This window comes from Nanorana parkeri, unplaced genomic scaffold (assembly GCF_000935625.1).
Source record: "Nanorana parkeri isolate BGI_ZX_2015 unplaced genomic scaffold, ASM93562v1 scaffold174, whole genome shotgun sequence".
NCBI lineage: Eukaryota > Metazoa > Chordata > Amphibia > Anura > Dicroglossidae > Nanorana > Nanorana parkeri.
This window is the reverse complement of record NW_017306442.1, coordinates 484076-500926: the sequence shown is the minus strand read 5'-3', so window position 1 is coordinate 500926 and position 16851 is coordinate 484076. Positions and strand designations below refer to the sequence as shown.

Sequence of the window (16851 nt, the reverse complement as noted above, 5' to 3'; positions counted from 1 at the left end):
CCCATTCTCCCCCCTTACATTTTTTTATTGGGCTATGCTCAAAAAGCATACTAACATGTCCAGCAATCCAGTGGAATTCTGTAGGAATCCATTGTTCTACCTCTGCATATCCGGTCCCATGTCACCATCTTCTTCAACTACTTCTCTGACGTCATCAATGGCTGGCTTCTCTTCTGGGCTGGCCCCCTAATGGTGCATAGAGTACCCCGAGACCTCCTGGGATGTGTCATGTGGGTATCTCAGGAAGCTGCGGGCAACAAATACTTCAAAAGAATATATGCAATTGTTCGAGAGGAAGGGGGTAGGGGTGGAATGACAGAAAGTAGGTGGAGAGTTTGAAGGTCCACTTTCACTTTCTCATGCTTGTCTAATTAATGCATAATGGCAAGATCCTTTCTAGGGATAAGCAAATGGATCAGCTATTCTCATTGTATTGGGTATTGAAGATCATTAAGACAAATCATGATTTGCTTATATAAACCCAAGCTTATTTGCACAATTTGCTGTGGGTCCATACAAACAATCATTTGGCCAATCATGAAGCAAACTTCAATTTGCTTGCAAGATACTTTTTTCAGTTAATAAGTCTGATATGCAGTGATCTGAAAATCAGTTTCCATTTCTTAATTCTTCACACAGGGATATACAAATGGCATTTTACTCTTCTATATTCTATCTTACTGTTGGTTGTAATACAAGGTAAACAAGGAGAGGAATGGATGCTTGTGAAAGCATTGTTGCTGTAGAAGAGTGACATGTGACACTGTTAAAGAATCAGCATTAACCGATGACAGCGTTTTATAATTCTGTGTTTAGATGATGCTGACATCAGCAGCTGCCAAGATCATACACTTACTGGCCTGTATTTAGTGTAAAAGGGTGCAAGGGAGGGCTGTAAAGGAAAATAAGCTTGATTAGTTAAATTAAGAGGAATGTGCAAATCAACTAATTGCAAATAACCAAAATTCATTTGGGGCTCTGATTCAAATACACTGAAATTTGGCTGCTATGGGTTGTTCCATCTAGCAGACCATGTTTGCTCTTAGCTGTGCCATATTATGTAAGTCTTATTCACTCAATTCTTTTTTCTTCACTATATACCTCTTGTGTACCGTTCCTGGACTTCAGAGTTTTAATTCAGCAACAGAGTGGAATGGGCAGTGTTGGGGTGGGAGTGAGTGCTATACTGTGGTTTCATTTTTTTATGATAATTGTTCAGCAGAGGAGAATATACAGTAGGCACATAAATCTCAACACTGTATAGCAGATACTGTACATTACATTGGGTCATGTGTTAATAACTAATACGATGGCTCTTATAAACAGAGAAAAAGCAAACAAAAGAACAAAAAGTGAATATTTTGTGAAAGTAGAAATGTATGAGTGTATATATGGTGTATACACTAAGTGTTATATAACGCATTTTAGCAATGACACATCAGGTCACATAATAATTACTATAAAGTCGTGAAAGAGCGTTCCAAATTTGAAATGTATCTGGAGATCACACATAGAGGGAAGTGTGTCAAGGCACAGCAGGGGGCAGTCGGAGAACTTTGCAGAGTATAGTCAAGAACAACTGTGTGGAGAAAGTAGCAGTAAAGGAATGATAAAACCAATTATGCCACATTTCCACAAAGTTATCATGGCATCCCTAAGGAGTGTGGAGAGGAGGATGATGCAACAGTTCACCAGCACAAATAAATTGTTTGATACAAGATATTCAGCACTACATAAAGTTTTATCTGGGATTAGTCGGGAAGGGTAAGTTCATCAATCAAGCTACATAGGCATTTTTCAATGGGAGAGGAAATTGGGTGATCTATGATATTGTGAAGGGAAAAAACAATCTTCTGCCAGTAGTCTTTCAGGGCTGGACATTGCCTTATAAGATGGTAAAGTGTACAGCTATGTTGGTACAACATTTATTGACATTGTCTGCTGTTGTTGGTACATAGCTAGTACATTTTGCCTCCACATATAGCAGCGACCTGCCCTAAACAACTACTAGCGGAAGAGTACTTAAATTATTAAAGTAGTTGGGATAACATAAGATATACTCATTGTTCACATATACACTGCTTGGCCAAAAAAAAAAAGTCACCACCAGGATTTAGCTAAGCAAATAGGAAAGAGCTATAGGAGTTGCTTCAGTTGGTCAGGTCTAGGTTCAGCAAAATTATGTGCCCAAAAAATGAGGTCAGCAACTTACCTGAATATACTGAATGATCAGGTTTTTCCATCAATGGATTTTTCCTCCCCTGATGGCATGGGCATATTTCCAGATGACAATGCCAGGTGTCATCGGGCTCAAATTGTGAAAAAGTGGTTCAGGGAGCATGAGACATAATTTTCAGTCCAGACCTTCGTGTCCAGACCTTAACTCCATTGAGAATCTTTGGGATGTGCTGGAGAAGACTATGCAGTGGTCCGACTCTCCCATCTTAACTACAAGATCTTGGTGAAAAATGAATGTCATTCTGGATGGAAATAAATGTTGTGACATTGCATAAGCTTATTGAAATGATGCCACAGTGAATATACAGTATGCCATAATCAAAGCTATAGGCGATCCAACTGAATATTAGAGTGTGTGGCGTTTTCTGGGGGTTTTTTTGGCCAGGCAGTGTATAAATCTATTACAAAAGCAAGGGAATACCTTTGTAATAGCATTTAAAGTACACACTGGCAGTCTAAGGGGTCTATTCACAAAGCTGCCGAAGGATCTGGCCGTAGCTTCGGCCGATCCTTCGGCTAGCTTCGGCACCAGGACCCCTTCGGTTCAGGAGAACCGAGGGGGTGCTGTACGGGCTATTCACAATAGCCTGTACAGCTCCCGATCACGGCCGAGCGGCTCAGTCGAGCGCTGAGCCGTGCTGAAAGACGAAGCTGGCCGAGCGGCCGGCCTTTGGCCGGCCGACAGCCTGCTTCTGACAGCTGGGCGGAGCCAGCCGTGATCTTACGGCTGGCTCTGAAGTGAATAGCCGAACAGTGTTCGGCTCACTTCACTTCTGATCGGTCATTCACTCGGCTGCCCTCGGCAGCTTTGTGAATAGACCCCTAAGTCTTCAGTGGGGCTGTTTTACCCAAGCTCATTTGCCCTTCAGTGATAGGTAAAGCTTTTTTTTATAATCAGTAAATCCAATGAAAAGTAGGCCCTTCAAGAAGTTGCCTAGAAGTTCTTTCAATGATGGGGGCTCAGGAGGACAATTGTACAGAAATGGTGAGTATAATCTGGAGGAAGCAATTGTGCTGCCACTTTAAAACAGATATCTACAAATAAACAGTCAATGCATTTTAAAATGAAAAAATTGAGCTTATGGGGAAATATTCACCTCTGGCTGCCAGAGAAACACTGTTTTAGCCTCCAGTCCTCATTTGTGTTGAATGGTAACCAGGGTCATTCAGTGAGCTCAGGCTGTCAAGGACACACACCCTGCAGATGCTTCACTACATTGTCCTGGGATCACAGTACAGTACTGCAGAGAGTGCTGCTGATGTCATAATGTCCATTCTCTGCAGTATTGAAGATGACCCACCAATGCCAAGTAGAAGACCTGAGGATGTCATGGGACCTGCATTAAGACCCCAGGAACATAGGTATGTATAAAGAGAATTTTTTTAAATCGTGGGTGGACAAGTTTTTAAAAAATGGAGTTCTGCTTTAAGTTTTAGGCAGAACGAACTTATATGGTTTGTAGTTGCAATATTTTCCTTTTGCTAGACTTATTCAGAGTAAACTATACTGCTAAATAGTTCATGTGACAAGAAGAACATGGCTTCCAAGTGTTATTTAACTTTGTTTTATTTGACTGGGGAAGGTTAGAACCCTTTTTAGGTTTTCATTGCTGTCTGTGAGCTATTGAGAACATTTCCCTCACTCCTCTCCTAGTGACAGAGTGTCACATGGACACAGTGGGGTTGATTTACTAACCTTATAAACATGTCACGAACAAGTATACACCTCTGTAGTGTGTTCCCTCCCAGCATGATCTATTGGTGGAATCTAGACACCTTTGTAGTGTGTACACACCCAGCAAGTGTGTTGTGCAAAGCCCTGCATGAATTGCAAGGTGATGTTGTGTAAATTAACTCTACGTTGTGTTGCTTGCGTTGATGAATGCAGGAATGTAAATGCATGAGCTAACCATTTTTGTCTAAACTGTGAAGCAGCATTATATATGCATCATGTGCATGATTTTTCCATATATGGCATTAGTGGAAATATGCTTTTAGAGACTTGCATGCCACTATTAGATCGGCGTGTAGCCTATGGCGCATGCTACATGACGCGCACGTACGTAAATACAAATAAATAAATAAAAAACGCGCCATAACGGCGTGAAAATGTGACACGTTGCTCGTGTTTGGTTGATGAATACATTTTGCTGTGTAAAAATGCACACGGACCTGGTGCGTGTGTGTGTTTAGGTTAGTAAATCACCCCCAGTGGCTCAGTGAACGCAGCTAAAACACTTTTCTTAGTATAGCTGAGAGGGTTTAGAACCGGGGTTTCAGGGTTTTATTGTGCCTGTGTCTTCTTACTTCAGTTTCCTTATTGGTAACAAAGACAGCAATAAAACCAGACAGAGGTTCTAATCTTCCCTCATTCTTCTGCTGTCTGTGTACTTTGTCTTGGTGGCCTCACTGGAAGTGAGGTAAATCTTCTTAAATGGAGACACACAGCAATGAAAACCAAAGAGCAATTCTAGCCCCTCCTTACTCTATCCAAAACTAGAAAAAAATCCAGAGTTCCACATTAAATTGGCAGCCATTCATTTGCAGACAGCAAGATTGTCCCTGACAGATATGGAACAATTTTAATCCCACAATATTCTATTGAACACTTAGTGGAAAATGGAGGGGATGGTAACAAAAGCTAAAAATATAATTGACTGTTACTGGCACTTGATTATTTAGAACATCAGGGTTCTAGCACTTGGCTTGGGGACATGTCTGGGTCTTCTGGGAACCTATGATTTTGTTCAAATCTTGGGATGGACCTGTGTGATTCAGGACAATTGAGGTTTTCAGTTTTGGAAATCAATACTTATTGTTTTGACCCTTGAATGTGGACAAAGGGGGTCAGATATATTATTGTCTTGTTTTGTGACTCACACTATTGCATCTTATACATTTTATTGTGGTGAGCTTTAACATGAAGAAGGAGCAGAACTACCCATCTTGTCACCGTATAATGCCAGTCCACATTTCACACAGTGCCAGATTAGCTACCAGCAATGCTTCACTCTCTATCCTTCAACCCTTTTTAAACAATAGACTGAATTCAAAAAGTTAGAACACTAGAATAAAGATCTTTATTTTTAGTAAAATGAGATCTGAAAATTAGTCATCTGCATGAAAATAAAGATCTACATCCGTGTGTAAAGCTTGTGAATTGAGCCTAATGTCACAACCACAACATACCTATGGGGCAGTTGAAGGTACCTTTCATTCGTATTTCCTGAGGCTTGTGATGGAGCCATTGGAATGGACATTAAGGTTTTTTTTACACCAAAGTTTATGTGTGTTACTGATTTGTACTAACATGCCAGTGATTGTTAAAATGTATGTGATCCACCCATTCTTGTCCCGAGGGGTTTCTTCCAGTCTGTGAGGGTACTCTTCCGCACATTCCTATGGGGCAATAAGACACAGAGAATGTATGTGATCCACCAAAAATGCAGCCTACAGGACTTTTCTTTTTACAACATACTGCAGTACAAATCATTGATGGTAACAGATCTTATGGAAATCAATGTATTTTCTCATGTCCATGCATAATAATGAGTCTGGTGTGAATAAGCCCTTATGCCTGGGGCAGCCCTGGTCTCCAAGTACAGCCCCTGGAAACGTTCTGACAATACACCTGCTTCCTGCACCTAACAAAGATAAGTGCTGTAGGAGACAGTTTTATCTTCTCTTTTTTTCCAACCAGTTTTCCAACATTAAAAATGTATAAAACAGATGAAAAGCTCATATGTGTGAGCATTCAGTACATGTCCTCCAGCGCTTTTAGGCTTAGGAAATCTGTCTTGTTTTTGTGAACTTACTCAGAATAAAAAGGCAGAAGCTGAAGTTCAGCAATATATCTTTCTCACGCTGAAATCCTTTCCAAGGTAAACCCGTTATTTTTTATTCCTGTTAATGACATGCACAAGTGTTTGTAATACAGGTATAAGAACAAACAATTAGGAAGCTAAGGTTAAGAAAATACTGGTAATTTCTACATTTTAATACCGCAATGCATTCAATGGTAGAGCAATTTTATCCTGCTTAGAAAAGTGATTGCAATGCAGGTGTTTATCATTCAGTAATGTGCAAGTGTTCTCCTATTGTTTATGCTTATGTCATGTCACTATGCCTCTACTTATACTCTACTTATATTTTAAATAGTTTTGGACCCCTGTTAGGGTGTTAGTGCAGTCTGTGTTCCTGTTAGGGAGGTTTCTCGTTATCTCCTGTCAGAACAGAAAGTGATAGAAATGTTATATAGTGGGGAAGGGTTAAAACAGTGGTGGTCAACCTACATGAAATAGGAGGCCCTTAAGTGCGACCCCTGACATCACTAAAGTGCCACCCAAAACATTCAATAAATGCAATTCTACTGAAAACTGTTAGAGGCTGAAGACATACATCAGGAGATGGTCAAGGACTGCAAATATGCTATAGAAATTTTTAAAACCAGAGGGCACGCTTCAGAAGACTGGAGACACATTACATGTCCCACCTGTAGCAATGCCTCTATACATACCAGTGCTTCCACATGTGTGCTTTCTACAGCCCTCTTGAAAACGACTTTGGTCCTGGTGCCAGTTGCGTCCCGAGGCGTGGTGTCACCCAGAGCAGCAACCGGGTGACACCCCGCCGTGATGTCATTGTGCATGTGCGTGACGAAGTCACACGCTGTTACCTGCTGGCAGCCATCTTGGTGATGGATGCTGGCAAAGAGAGGAGTGGACGTTTACCCAACGGGATAAGGTATGCTGCCGGGTCCCCTCATCAACTGTCCATGTCCGAGTGTTCAATTTTTCAGAGAGGTTGACATTAAAATGGGCAGATATCTCCCTGCATGTAGCTCTCAGAAAGAGATCTGTCCATCTGGGGACAGCGTTAAAGCATGTTATTATTAGAAAGTGGACCTAGACTCAGCTGGTAGAGTGTGCCATGCTGCCTCTTACTCATTTTTAGTGGCCCATGATCTCTCCCTTGGTTGGTTGCTTGTGTAAAGTAGGATAGCTTGACCTTGCATTCTGTGCTGCTGGTATGCATAGCCAAGTGATGTATAAGGTGCCTATCCTGCCCAATAAAACATCTGCTCTTTGACTGACACAAAGGGGTTGATTTACTAACCTTTTAAACACACCACGAACGTGTATACACCTCTGTAGTGTGTTCCCTCCTAGCATGATCTATGGGAGGAATCGAAACACCTTTGTAGTGTGTACACACCCAGCAGGTGTGTTGTGCAAAGCCCTGCAATGAATTGCAAGGTAATGTGGTGTAAATTAGCTCTATGTTATGTCGCTTGCGTTGATGAATGCAGCAATGTAAATGCATGAGCTAACCATTTTTGTCTAAACTGTGAAGCAGCATTATATATGCATCATGTGCATGATTTTTCCATACATGGCATTAGTGGAAATATGCTTTTAGAGACTTTTTGGTTGATAAATACGTTTTGCTGTGTGAAAATCACACGCACCTGGTGTGTGTGTGTGTTTAGGTTAGTAAATCACCCCCAAAGAGTCTGCGTAGTTAGAATAACAGTACTGTTGATATTCATTGGTCCACCTCAATTCTGTCCATAAAAGATCATTATGCACTACAAAACAAAGAAGTAGCGTCATGTAACCATCCACTGTGTATAATTTTGCTACCATATTATTTGTTTGGATGTTGAGTTTGATAAATTTGGTGTCACTTCTGAAAATACTGTACAGTAATATTTTTATGTCTTTTTTATCTTATATGTTTTCAGATGGGCAGTGAAAGAAGAATCAAGCCAGAACGATGGCGCATCACAGAGGGTAGTGGAGGAGGAGGGGGGTCACAGGGTGAGGATCTAAGTGGTGACTGCGATGATGAAGATGGTTGTCAAGGATCTGGTGACAGTATGGATACAGGTAGGAGTGCATGAGATTTAGAATGGACTAATCAAAATCTACAAACTGTGGCTGGGTAGGGGGGAAGTTGTCTAAATTTTGGGCTTCCATTTATCAAAGTTATAAAACTTAATGTACAGAAAGAGAAACACATTAGGTATCAAATTTTAAAGATCAGTTTGGTTACTGCAATGCCCCCAAACCCATATGAAAGTATCTAGTTGGGTTCAAAGGCTGATCCTGTAGATCAGCAATTCTCAACTGGTTGGTCGCGACATAAATGTGGGTTGAAACCCCATGTTCAGTGGGTCGCCACATTCCTTCCACTACGCTAGGTGAGAGGCTTCTCAGCCTTCCCCTAACACGGCACTGTCAGTTCTTTTGCCAAGCAGCCAATCAAAATATGTTTCCTGGTGCAAAGTGTCAGCTTGAGGAGGGGGTATGGCCGTGAGGGAGCTCCATCCATGGCTTACAGCTCCCTCGCATGCCCTGTAGAGGTGCCTGGATCGGAGTAAGGTCACATTCTGGCTCTCAGCACCTCTACAGGGTGTGCAAGAGAGCTGTACAAGCAATGCACATATGGATGGAGCTTCATCACGGCACAGCAGCCCACTACCATTCGGTTAACACACTGTACCATGCAATTGCACCTACCGTGTGTTCTGGTGCAGGAGGTGCGTTGTGTTGCAATTAATTTGAATGGCATCCCAAACGCACCTACCACCCGCCTAAGACAAATGTGGGTCCTGAGGTTACACAGGTTGAGAACCACTGCTGTAGAGCATATGCTTTATGATGGATGCCAGATACACCAGTCTTTAGGTGCAGTTTCATTACTGTAGTAAAGTAGCAGGCATAGTCTCTTTTCAGCATACCAGAACCATTTATCAGACTGCTGTTTACATCCAAAACAGTCAGTCCAGTTTTAGGTAGAATTGTTAGTAAATTCGTAGTACAGCGCTATAAGTATTCACGGTGTATTTGAACAGACGCAATGTATATGAAATATATGAAATGATGAAGAGGCAAAAAGCCGTCTTGGCCGTGGGTAGATTTCCTATACGGCTTCACAATGTTAACCCAGTTCTTCAAATCAGGGAAGTGCTCACAGGTATTCAGACGCTCTCCAGCCTGTGTCTGCATCCATTCAGTGTAGCATGGGTCATGAGAATTTATTTGCTTTTATATATTTATTCATGTTTGCATAAATCTGTGTATTTATCGCTTTATTTCATATACATTGCGTCTGTTCAAATACACCGTGAATACTTATAGCGATTTACTACGAATTTACTAACCGCTGAGGCACCTAAGCCTGAGTTCCAGCAGCTTGCAGTTAACCCGGTTCCTTCTCCTCAATTCTCTTTTTTTCTCTAATAGCGCAGAATATTTGTATTTACTTTAGGTAGAATTGTGCCTTAAAAAAAAAAAAAAGAGTTCCAACACCTCAATAAAAAAAACATCTGGAGTCCCTAGTATATAAAATCCAACAATTCACAAAAACACTCCCTGTTTATGGGACTCAACAGACTTCAGCCATGCTATATTCTACAAAAAATATGTATAAGAGGTTTCTTATACAAATTTTTTGTAGGATAAAGTGTGGCTGAAGTCTGTTGAGTCCCAAAAAAGGCAGTGTTTTTGGCAAATATAGATTTGTGTCTTACCTACGTGTAGGGCCCATTGGGAATTTGGCTGAAGTGTCCCTTATCTCCACAGTGGCGTTAACATGGACTGGGACATCGTTGAAGTTGAAGTCCCCTATTAACATTATGACTTATGTACAGTAATGTGTGCAAGCATTGAGAATATGCTCATTTCAGTCTGTTAGAATGTTTTCCTTCAGCCCAAAAGCTGAACAAAAATATCTACTAGTGTATACACACCTTTAATTCACAAGGTCTACTCTAAAGTAATCTGCAATCTGAATTTCTGACATTTCCTTTCTCCAGGGTCTTAGTTTTAAACACTTGAAGTTTTATAGCTAAAGAAAATTGAACACTCTTTTTATGATAAGCAATGGACACTCAAAGCCTTATGTAATAACTCAAAACGCAGCAATGCACATCAATCCAAACAACCAGTGTCATGAACCTGCCCACTCTAAGCTGTGGAAAGCAGATTTCTCATTGGCTAGTGTGGGTCACTGCACACCCTGTCCAATGTTATCAAGCCAACCCATCTGTAACCAGGCTTCAACTTTATTTCTTTTGCCTCAGTGATCATGGAAATGATTTACATCATTTACTGCAGGTCTAATGCTTTCATGATTTGCACCAAGGCTTTAACCATAAAGAAGGAAATGTGTGGAGCGAGCTAGCTGGTTTGCTGAGCCTGGGCGTCCAGTCCACAAACACAGTGAAGGATATGTGTACACTGGGAGGGATTTGTGAATGATTTCTTTGTATCCTGCAAGTTGTGCTCTTCGCCATTCATTTATATGATCCATAGACAAGGCCCCCTTGTTTCCTTGCCATTGTTCCTTTATGTAACTATGGAGCCCCTTATTTTGGCCAAGGACCCATGCTTTCTTCATAAAGAATTAGCCGCAATCTATTTGACATGGCTGTCAGGTCACGCTCTCCAGCCCACAAGTTGGCTTTGTTAGGACTTTTCACATTTTCTCATTTATGTCCTTAATTTAAAACACAAAGAGCGTCAAAACTAGTTCTGAGTCACAGCTCATCCTGTATCGACAAAATGAATTACTGTGTTTGATCTGGAGTTTTGTGTGTGTGTGGTAAAATTATATGCCATAATGAATGGACAAAAAGATCTGAAATATAGAGGCAAATCATTCAAGCTGAAGAAACACTGATGAGCATTGGCAATAACAGCCCATGTTGATGCTTTGGGACCCCAGGCAGAGATGGGCCTGGTGGATGAGAAATCTTGTCTTTGGTGGGAGGGTGAAAGGGACCCCTTCTTGTATCTAACATACACGAACAGGTAGCAGACACTACAGCAGGGGTAGGCAACTTTGGTACTCCAGCTGTTGTCCTCAAGTCCCATGAAGCATTGCAGAGGCTGCCTACCCCAACACTACAGCGTACAATGGAGCAGTCAGGTGTATGTAATAGTACAACATAGAGTAAAGCAGTCAGCAGTAGGTAACATACTGTACAGAGTACAATGAAGCATTTGAGAATATGTAATGTACAAAACAGCACACAGAGTGGAGCAATTAGGAATATGTAATGTACAATACAATATACAAAGCAAAGCAGTCAACAGTTAGTAATGTACAGTATGGTGTACAGAGTGGAGTTGTCAGCAGTAGGTTACACAGAGTACTACTTACAGTGGTATGGTCGGCAGTAGGTAATGTACACTACAGCATAAAATGTAGTGGTCAAGACTATGTAACTACCAGTACAGCTTATAGAGTGGAGCAGTCAGCAATGTGTAATGTGTAGTACAGCTTACACATCAGGAGTATGTAATGTACAGTACATGGCACAGTAAAGTTCACAGAATGAAGCAGCCAGGAATATGTACCATATTTGCCAGCGTATAAGACGGGTTTTGAGACCTTAAAACATCCCCTGAAAATCGGGGGTCGTCTTATACGCCGGGTGCATACGGAAGGATACGGTATACTGTATGTTGCTTCAGCTACATACAGTATACCGCGCTGAGCCAATCACGGCAGGCTTTGTATTAATGAATACAAAGCCTGTATTCGTTAATACAAAGCCTGCTGTGATTGACTCAGCGGAAGACGGAGGACACAGCGTGGATCGTGGACAAGGTAAGAGACTGTAATCCCGAATGTAGCTCGGGGTTACCGCTTATGGTACTGAAAATTAACCCTGAGCCACACTCGGGAATACCGCCATGGAGGTTAGTGGGTGCATTAAACATTATTTTGGGCTATACTCGTCTTATACGGCGAGTATAGCCCAAAACCTATATTTTAACACAAAAAGTAGGGGGTTGTCTTATACGTCAAGTCGTCTTATACGACGGCAAATACTGTAAGAGCTTGTACTGTACATTCCCTATTCCATACTTTCCTATTCTGCATGCTGTGCTGTACATTCCCTAGTCCACACCCCAAGTGCTCTGCTGTAGTTATCGATAAGATCCACATGCAGGTTGGACTTTCTCTGAAAGGGCCAGTTGGTTGTAATTCCCTCCAGAGCTAAATATGCAGTTCTAGAGCATCTCTCTGTGGTGCGCTAAATAACAGTACTGCATTCCGTAGTGCCAGAAAGCAGTGATGTGCAGTGGTGTGAACTGTCACCATCCATGACGAGGGCAAATTCCTGCACTTGAAAGAATGGCAGATGGTGTGAACCAGCCCTTATACAATCCCTTGCAACCAGATTGGTCCATGTAAATGTAAGCATGAGACAAAAAAATAATTTAATCCAAAGCCTTGCAATACACTCAAATTTGGAAAATGTCTTTCAGTTGATATACTTGGTGAGATTCTGTTAATACAAATCTGATTTTAGCTGTATGAGTGCATGAACAAAACAGCTGGGTACCAACATTTAAAATGTGCACAGTTCATTTTTCAGGACAAACCCTTGAAAGAGCCACTCTCTTTTATTTTGCTTTGGGTACTTGACTAATGAAACTGATGAAGAGTTTACCTCTTTAAAAAAAATGTTTCCTGAAAAAGACCTAGTGCAGATTAGAAAGGATCATATGCAGAACTCAACTGTTTTCTTAAGACCCCTTTCACGCGGTAAATGGGCAGCCAAGTGTAAACGGAAGGGCATCCATTTATTCCCGTTAACCCCCAACTGCGGCCAGGTTGGGAAAAACAAACAGAACAGTGTTCAGTTTTGAAGGGCCTGATCGTGCCGGATCGGTGGTAACCTGATGTAAAAGGAAACATGTCTGTTTACATCCAATTACCCAAAGATCGACATGGGGTCCGATCATTTCAGTCTTTTCCTCCATCGCAAGATAGAGAAAAAAATGGATGGTCATGGATGTCACAGAGGTGACTTCCAATCCGCTCCACTCCGATCAGGAGGGGATCCATGCATGTGCACAGATCCCCTCCTGATCAGCCCATGTGAAAGGGGCCTAAGGCTCATATCGCATAGCAATTTTGTAGCAGCATATGGTAACAGCTACAGAATTGCTCTCCTTACTGGCTATGTTGCTAAGAGAAATTAAAAGAGAACTATAACAAAACCTTTTTGGCCATAGTTCTTTTTAGGGTCACAGGAGGACATTTACTAATGTCCTCCTGTGACCCAAAACTCAGCATATAGCGGGCTATTGCCTGCGACTACTATGCAGAGTGAGTGACTGAATTATCTGCATGTATCTGTAAGTGTTACTGCCTATGTTTTGGGCAATAAAATGTAAAGCGGTATCTATTCCTTCCTCTGTATCAATCTAAAGAACCTGTCTGAGCACAGATATGGTGGAGAGAAGGATTGAGGGCCATGTGGGTGAAAGTGTTAATCTGTTATATTTAGTGTTTTTCAACTCTCTCCTTTTTCATCAATATCCTGCATTTCGGTTGGACTGGAGTTCATCTTGAAGGCTTTGTGAACTTAATCTCACCACTTTAAAACAAGATAAACCCCAGGCTTAGAGATCACGGCTTGGCAAACACATGTGTTTAATAAAGGGTGATTTGCATAGCAGAAGATTTGACTTTGTATGGTTTAGATGTTCCTTATGTAGAGTTTAACATGGAGAATTAGATGTGCTGTGCTCCTGTTCTTGAAACTCAACTCCAGCCAACATTTCTTTTTTAAATAGATTAAAATAGTTTGAATAGAATGTTGAAGGGGGTTATTTTTATTCATGTCTGTGTTTTTGTTAGGGAGATTTCCCCTTGCTTCCTGTCCAGTTGTCACCCTGTTACTGGCACACACAGGGTGTCATTGGATACCCTGTGTGAAGAAATCTCCTTAATAAGGACAGCAATACTAACCTGATGACATCTCAACTGTAACAAAAAAAAGGTGATCAGTCACCAGGAATAAAGAGAAATGCCTGATACTTTTGGGAGCATGTGTTGCCAGTCAGTGTTGTCATTTGAGTGGCTTTGAGCTTGAATGGGGCTTCTCTTTTCCAGAGGAGTGAAAAAAGGTGCGTTTGTGCACAGACAAAGCATTGGTTCACCTTTAAATTAAACTTAAAGGCATATAGAAAGCAATTAAATACATAATAATTAGTTTCATTATTTGATGTATCCAATACAAAACTAAGGGGTCTATTCACCAAGCTGCCGAGGGCAGCCGAGTGAATGACCGATCTGAAGTGAAGTGAGCCGAACTTTTTAATGTAACTGGTGTAAGTATCTGAATCTGTCTGGTATCAGAGCCTTGTGTAGAAGCACTCAAGCTCAGCGGAGAAAGATGAATGTTAGGTGTCAATCAGGCTCTGCAGCACTGGATTGTGCTGACAGTGTACATAATGATAGGACGAGAGCCGAGTGGGCTGAGGGATGAGGGAATATCAATCTCCTTCACTGTCCAAACCGGTGGTTCTCAACTGGAGTTCTGCAAGGGATCTTCAGGGGATCCACAACTTGCCACCATTGCAGTAGAATTTATTTGCCCAGCAGTGCATTCAGCATTTGGTACTGGCTACTGATGCAGCAGATTGACATCTATAAAATTCTGATTTCACTAGTGAGGGACAGCAGTGCAGGACCAGTGGACCAGATCTAGACTTTCATGTTAATAACATGAGATGGAAAGCTAGTGCAACTGAAAGCTAATGCAAACATATTTTAATTACTGAATGCAAATTTATTTTTGCCAGTGCCCACCAATGGAAGTTCATTTTTGCTACTGAACATCAATCCAAGTATACTGTTGCCACTGAATGGTAATGCAAATATATTGCTCCTGTGTTGTAGACTTATTGTGGATTATTTCAGGGTTTCTCTGAGACATATGAATGTTTTCAAGTGTTCTTCTATGGTAAAAAGCTTGGTAAAGACTGGTCTGATCAGCATGCTGGGGAGGTGCCTGGTTCCTGCAATGTTGTAGCTGCAGAGGAGGTCCAAGACCTGAGTATACTGTATACTAGGGGTTGCTGATTCTGGCTGCCAGAAATCCTTGGGTAGATAAAGCAGTTAGTAGTTGAGGGGAAATTATCAAAACTGGAGCAGACAAAATCTGGAGCAGCTGTGCCTGGCAAGCAATCCACTTCTCTCTTTCATTTTCAAATCTTAACTGAACAAACTAAAGAGATAAGCTGATTGGTTGCCATGGGCAACTGCTCCATATTCTGTCTGCTCCAGTTTTGATAAATTCCACCCACTATCTTTCAGAGTAGATGTCCTGCCCAAGTTATCCTTTTAACCCCTTCGTGACTGACGACGTACAGTGTACGTCGCCAGCATCGGGGCTGTTTAAACAGACTCCCGGTGACTTTTGCCGCCGGGACTCTGTTTAAACTTGTAGAGCCGACTGTCGGCTTTACAACAGAAGCGATCCTGGCGACTTACCTGTCGCCAGATCGCTTCTGCGTCCCGAAGAAGGGGCTGCCCCCCCGCCGGACACCCCCGCCGTGCTTCCCGGGCTCCGTTGCCCCTCCTACGGGCCCGGGACCGGCGATCTTTATTGCGCAACATAAAAATTTGCAACTACCACCATTTTATTCTATAGGGTCTTGGCATTCAGAAAATATATAATGTTGGGGGGTTTTAAGTAATTTTCAGGCCTAAAATTTGGAATATAACATGGGTACAAAAAATGAAAAAAAGGCCTCAGTCATGAAGGGGTTAAAATTATCACATTTCAACAATCCATATTTCTCCCACCCAAGCCTAGCTAAGGTAACTTAAAGTGACACTAAACTCAGGAGTAAAATCTTAAAAATGGATTCAAGTACCTTAACTATTAACAAAAATGTATCTTATTTCACTACAATCTCAGTACAAATTAGCAAACTAAACGTGAGATTGTAGTCCATCACAGGAGAGAACTTGGAGTGGTGACTACTTTACAACACACAGGGATCATGGGGAACAAAAGTAGCCACACTCCAGAAGGAAGGACAGTGTCAGCACCAATTCAGAGATTGTTTGAGTTTCTACAGCTGAGTGGTACACAAATAAGATACATTTTTATTAATAGTTAGGTTACTTGAATGCAATTTTAAAGATTTGACTCCTGAGTTTAGCATCACTTTAACTGCATGTAATTTGTTAAACATTAAAACATCATGTATAACCCATTTCACTATTAGGATGATACTGAGCAATACCGTCCAAATAGAATGACTTGTATCAAAATTTTTTTTTTTTTTAATTCAATAAATCTTTATTGGATTTTAACAGTGAGTAAGTACAATATACATTGGAATAACAAGGTACAGAGCACCATCATCAAAAGTCAGCTGGTTTGACACTGCAATACAAATATAAGATTAAGCATATGTGATGGTGGTTGGGGAAGTGAAGGACACAGGGAACACAAAAACCAACCAATCATTCACAGGGTACAATATCTTGTATCACATTTTTAATATACAACCAATTACAAAGTTCAAACCACTTAATTTTATTTACATTTAAAATCAATCCATAAAAACACATCAGTGTAACTTTTTCCTGACTTCTTACAAGTCTTAAAGCCCACTTCAGAGATCCAGCGCTACCAGTGTTTTTTTTTAAACTATATTTACATTTTTCTTTGTCTTTTGGCTGCTATTATGATGTGCTGGGTCCAGTGGAGGACCTAAGGAACAAAGGGCCCTGGTGCAATATTTTTTTTGCCCCCCCCCCCAAAAAAACAAAAACAAAACAAAAACCAAG

The 16851-nt window shown here is 41.2% G+C and overlaps 1 protein-coding gene across 3 annotated transcripts in view; it reads left to right on the top strand.

Annotated features, from left to right (window-relative positions):
* The window catches only part of LOC108785702 (glypican-5-like), a 215539-nt gene that overhangs the window by 168441 nt on the left and 30247 nt on the right, over positions 1-16851 (top strand). For 2 of the 3 annotated variants that reach the window (XM_018554831.1, XM_018554830.1), the window contains one exon: positions 7982-8126. In XM_018554831.1, the coding sequence (XP_018410333.1) occupies positions 7982-8126 (145 nt within the window). The remainder of the gene's footprint in view (positions 1-7981; positions 8127-16851) is intronic. The other variant, XM_018554832.1, reaches the window with a different exon arrangement.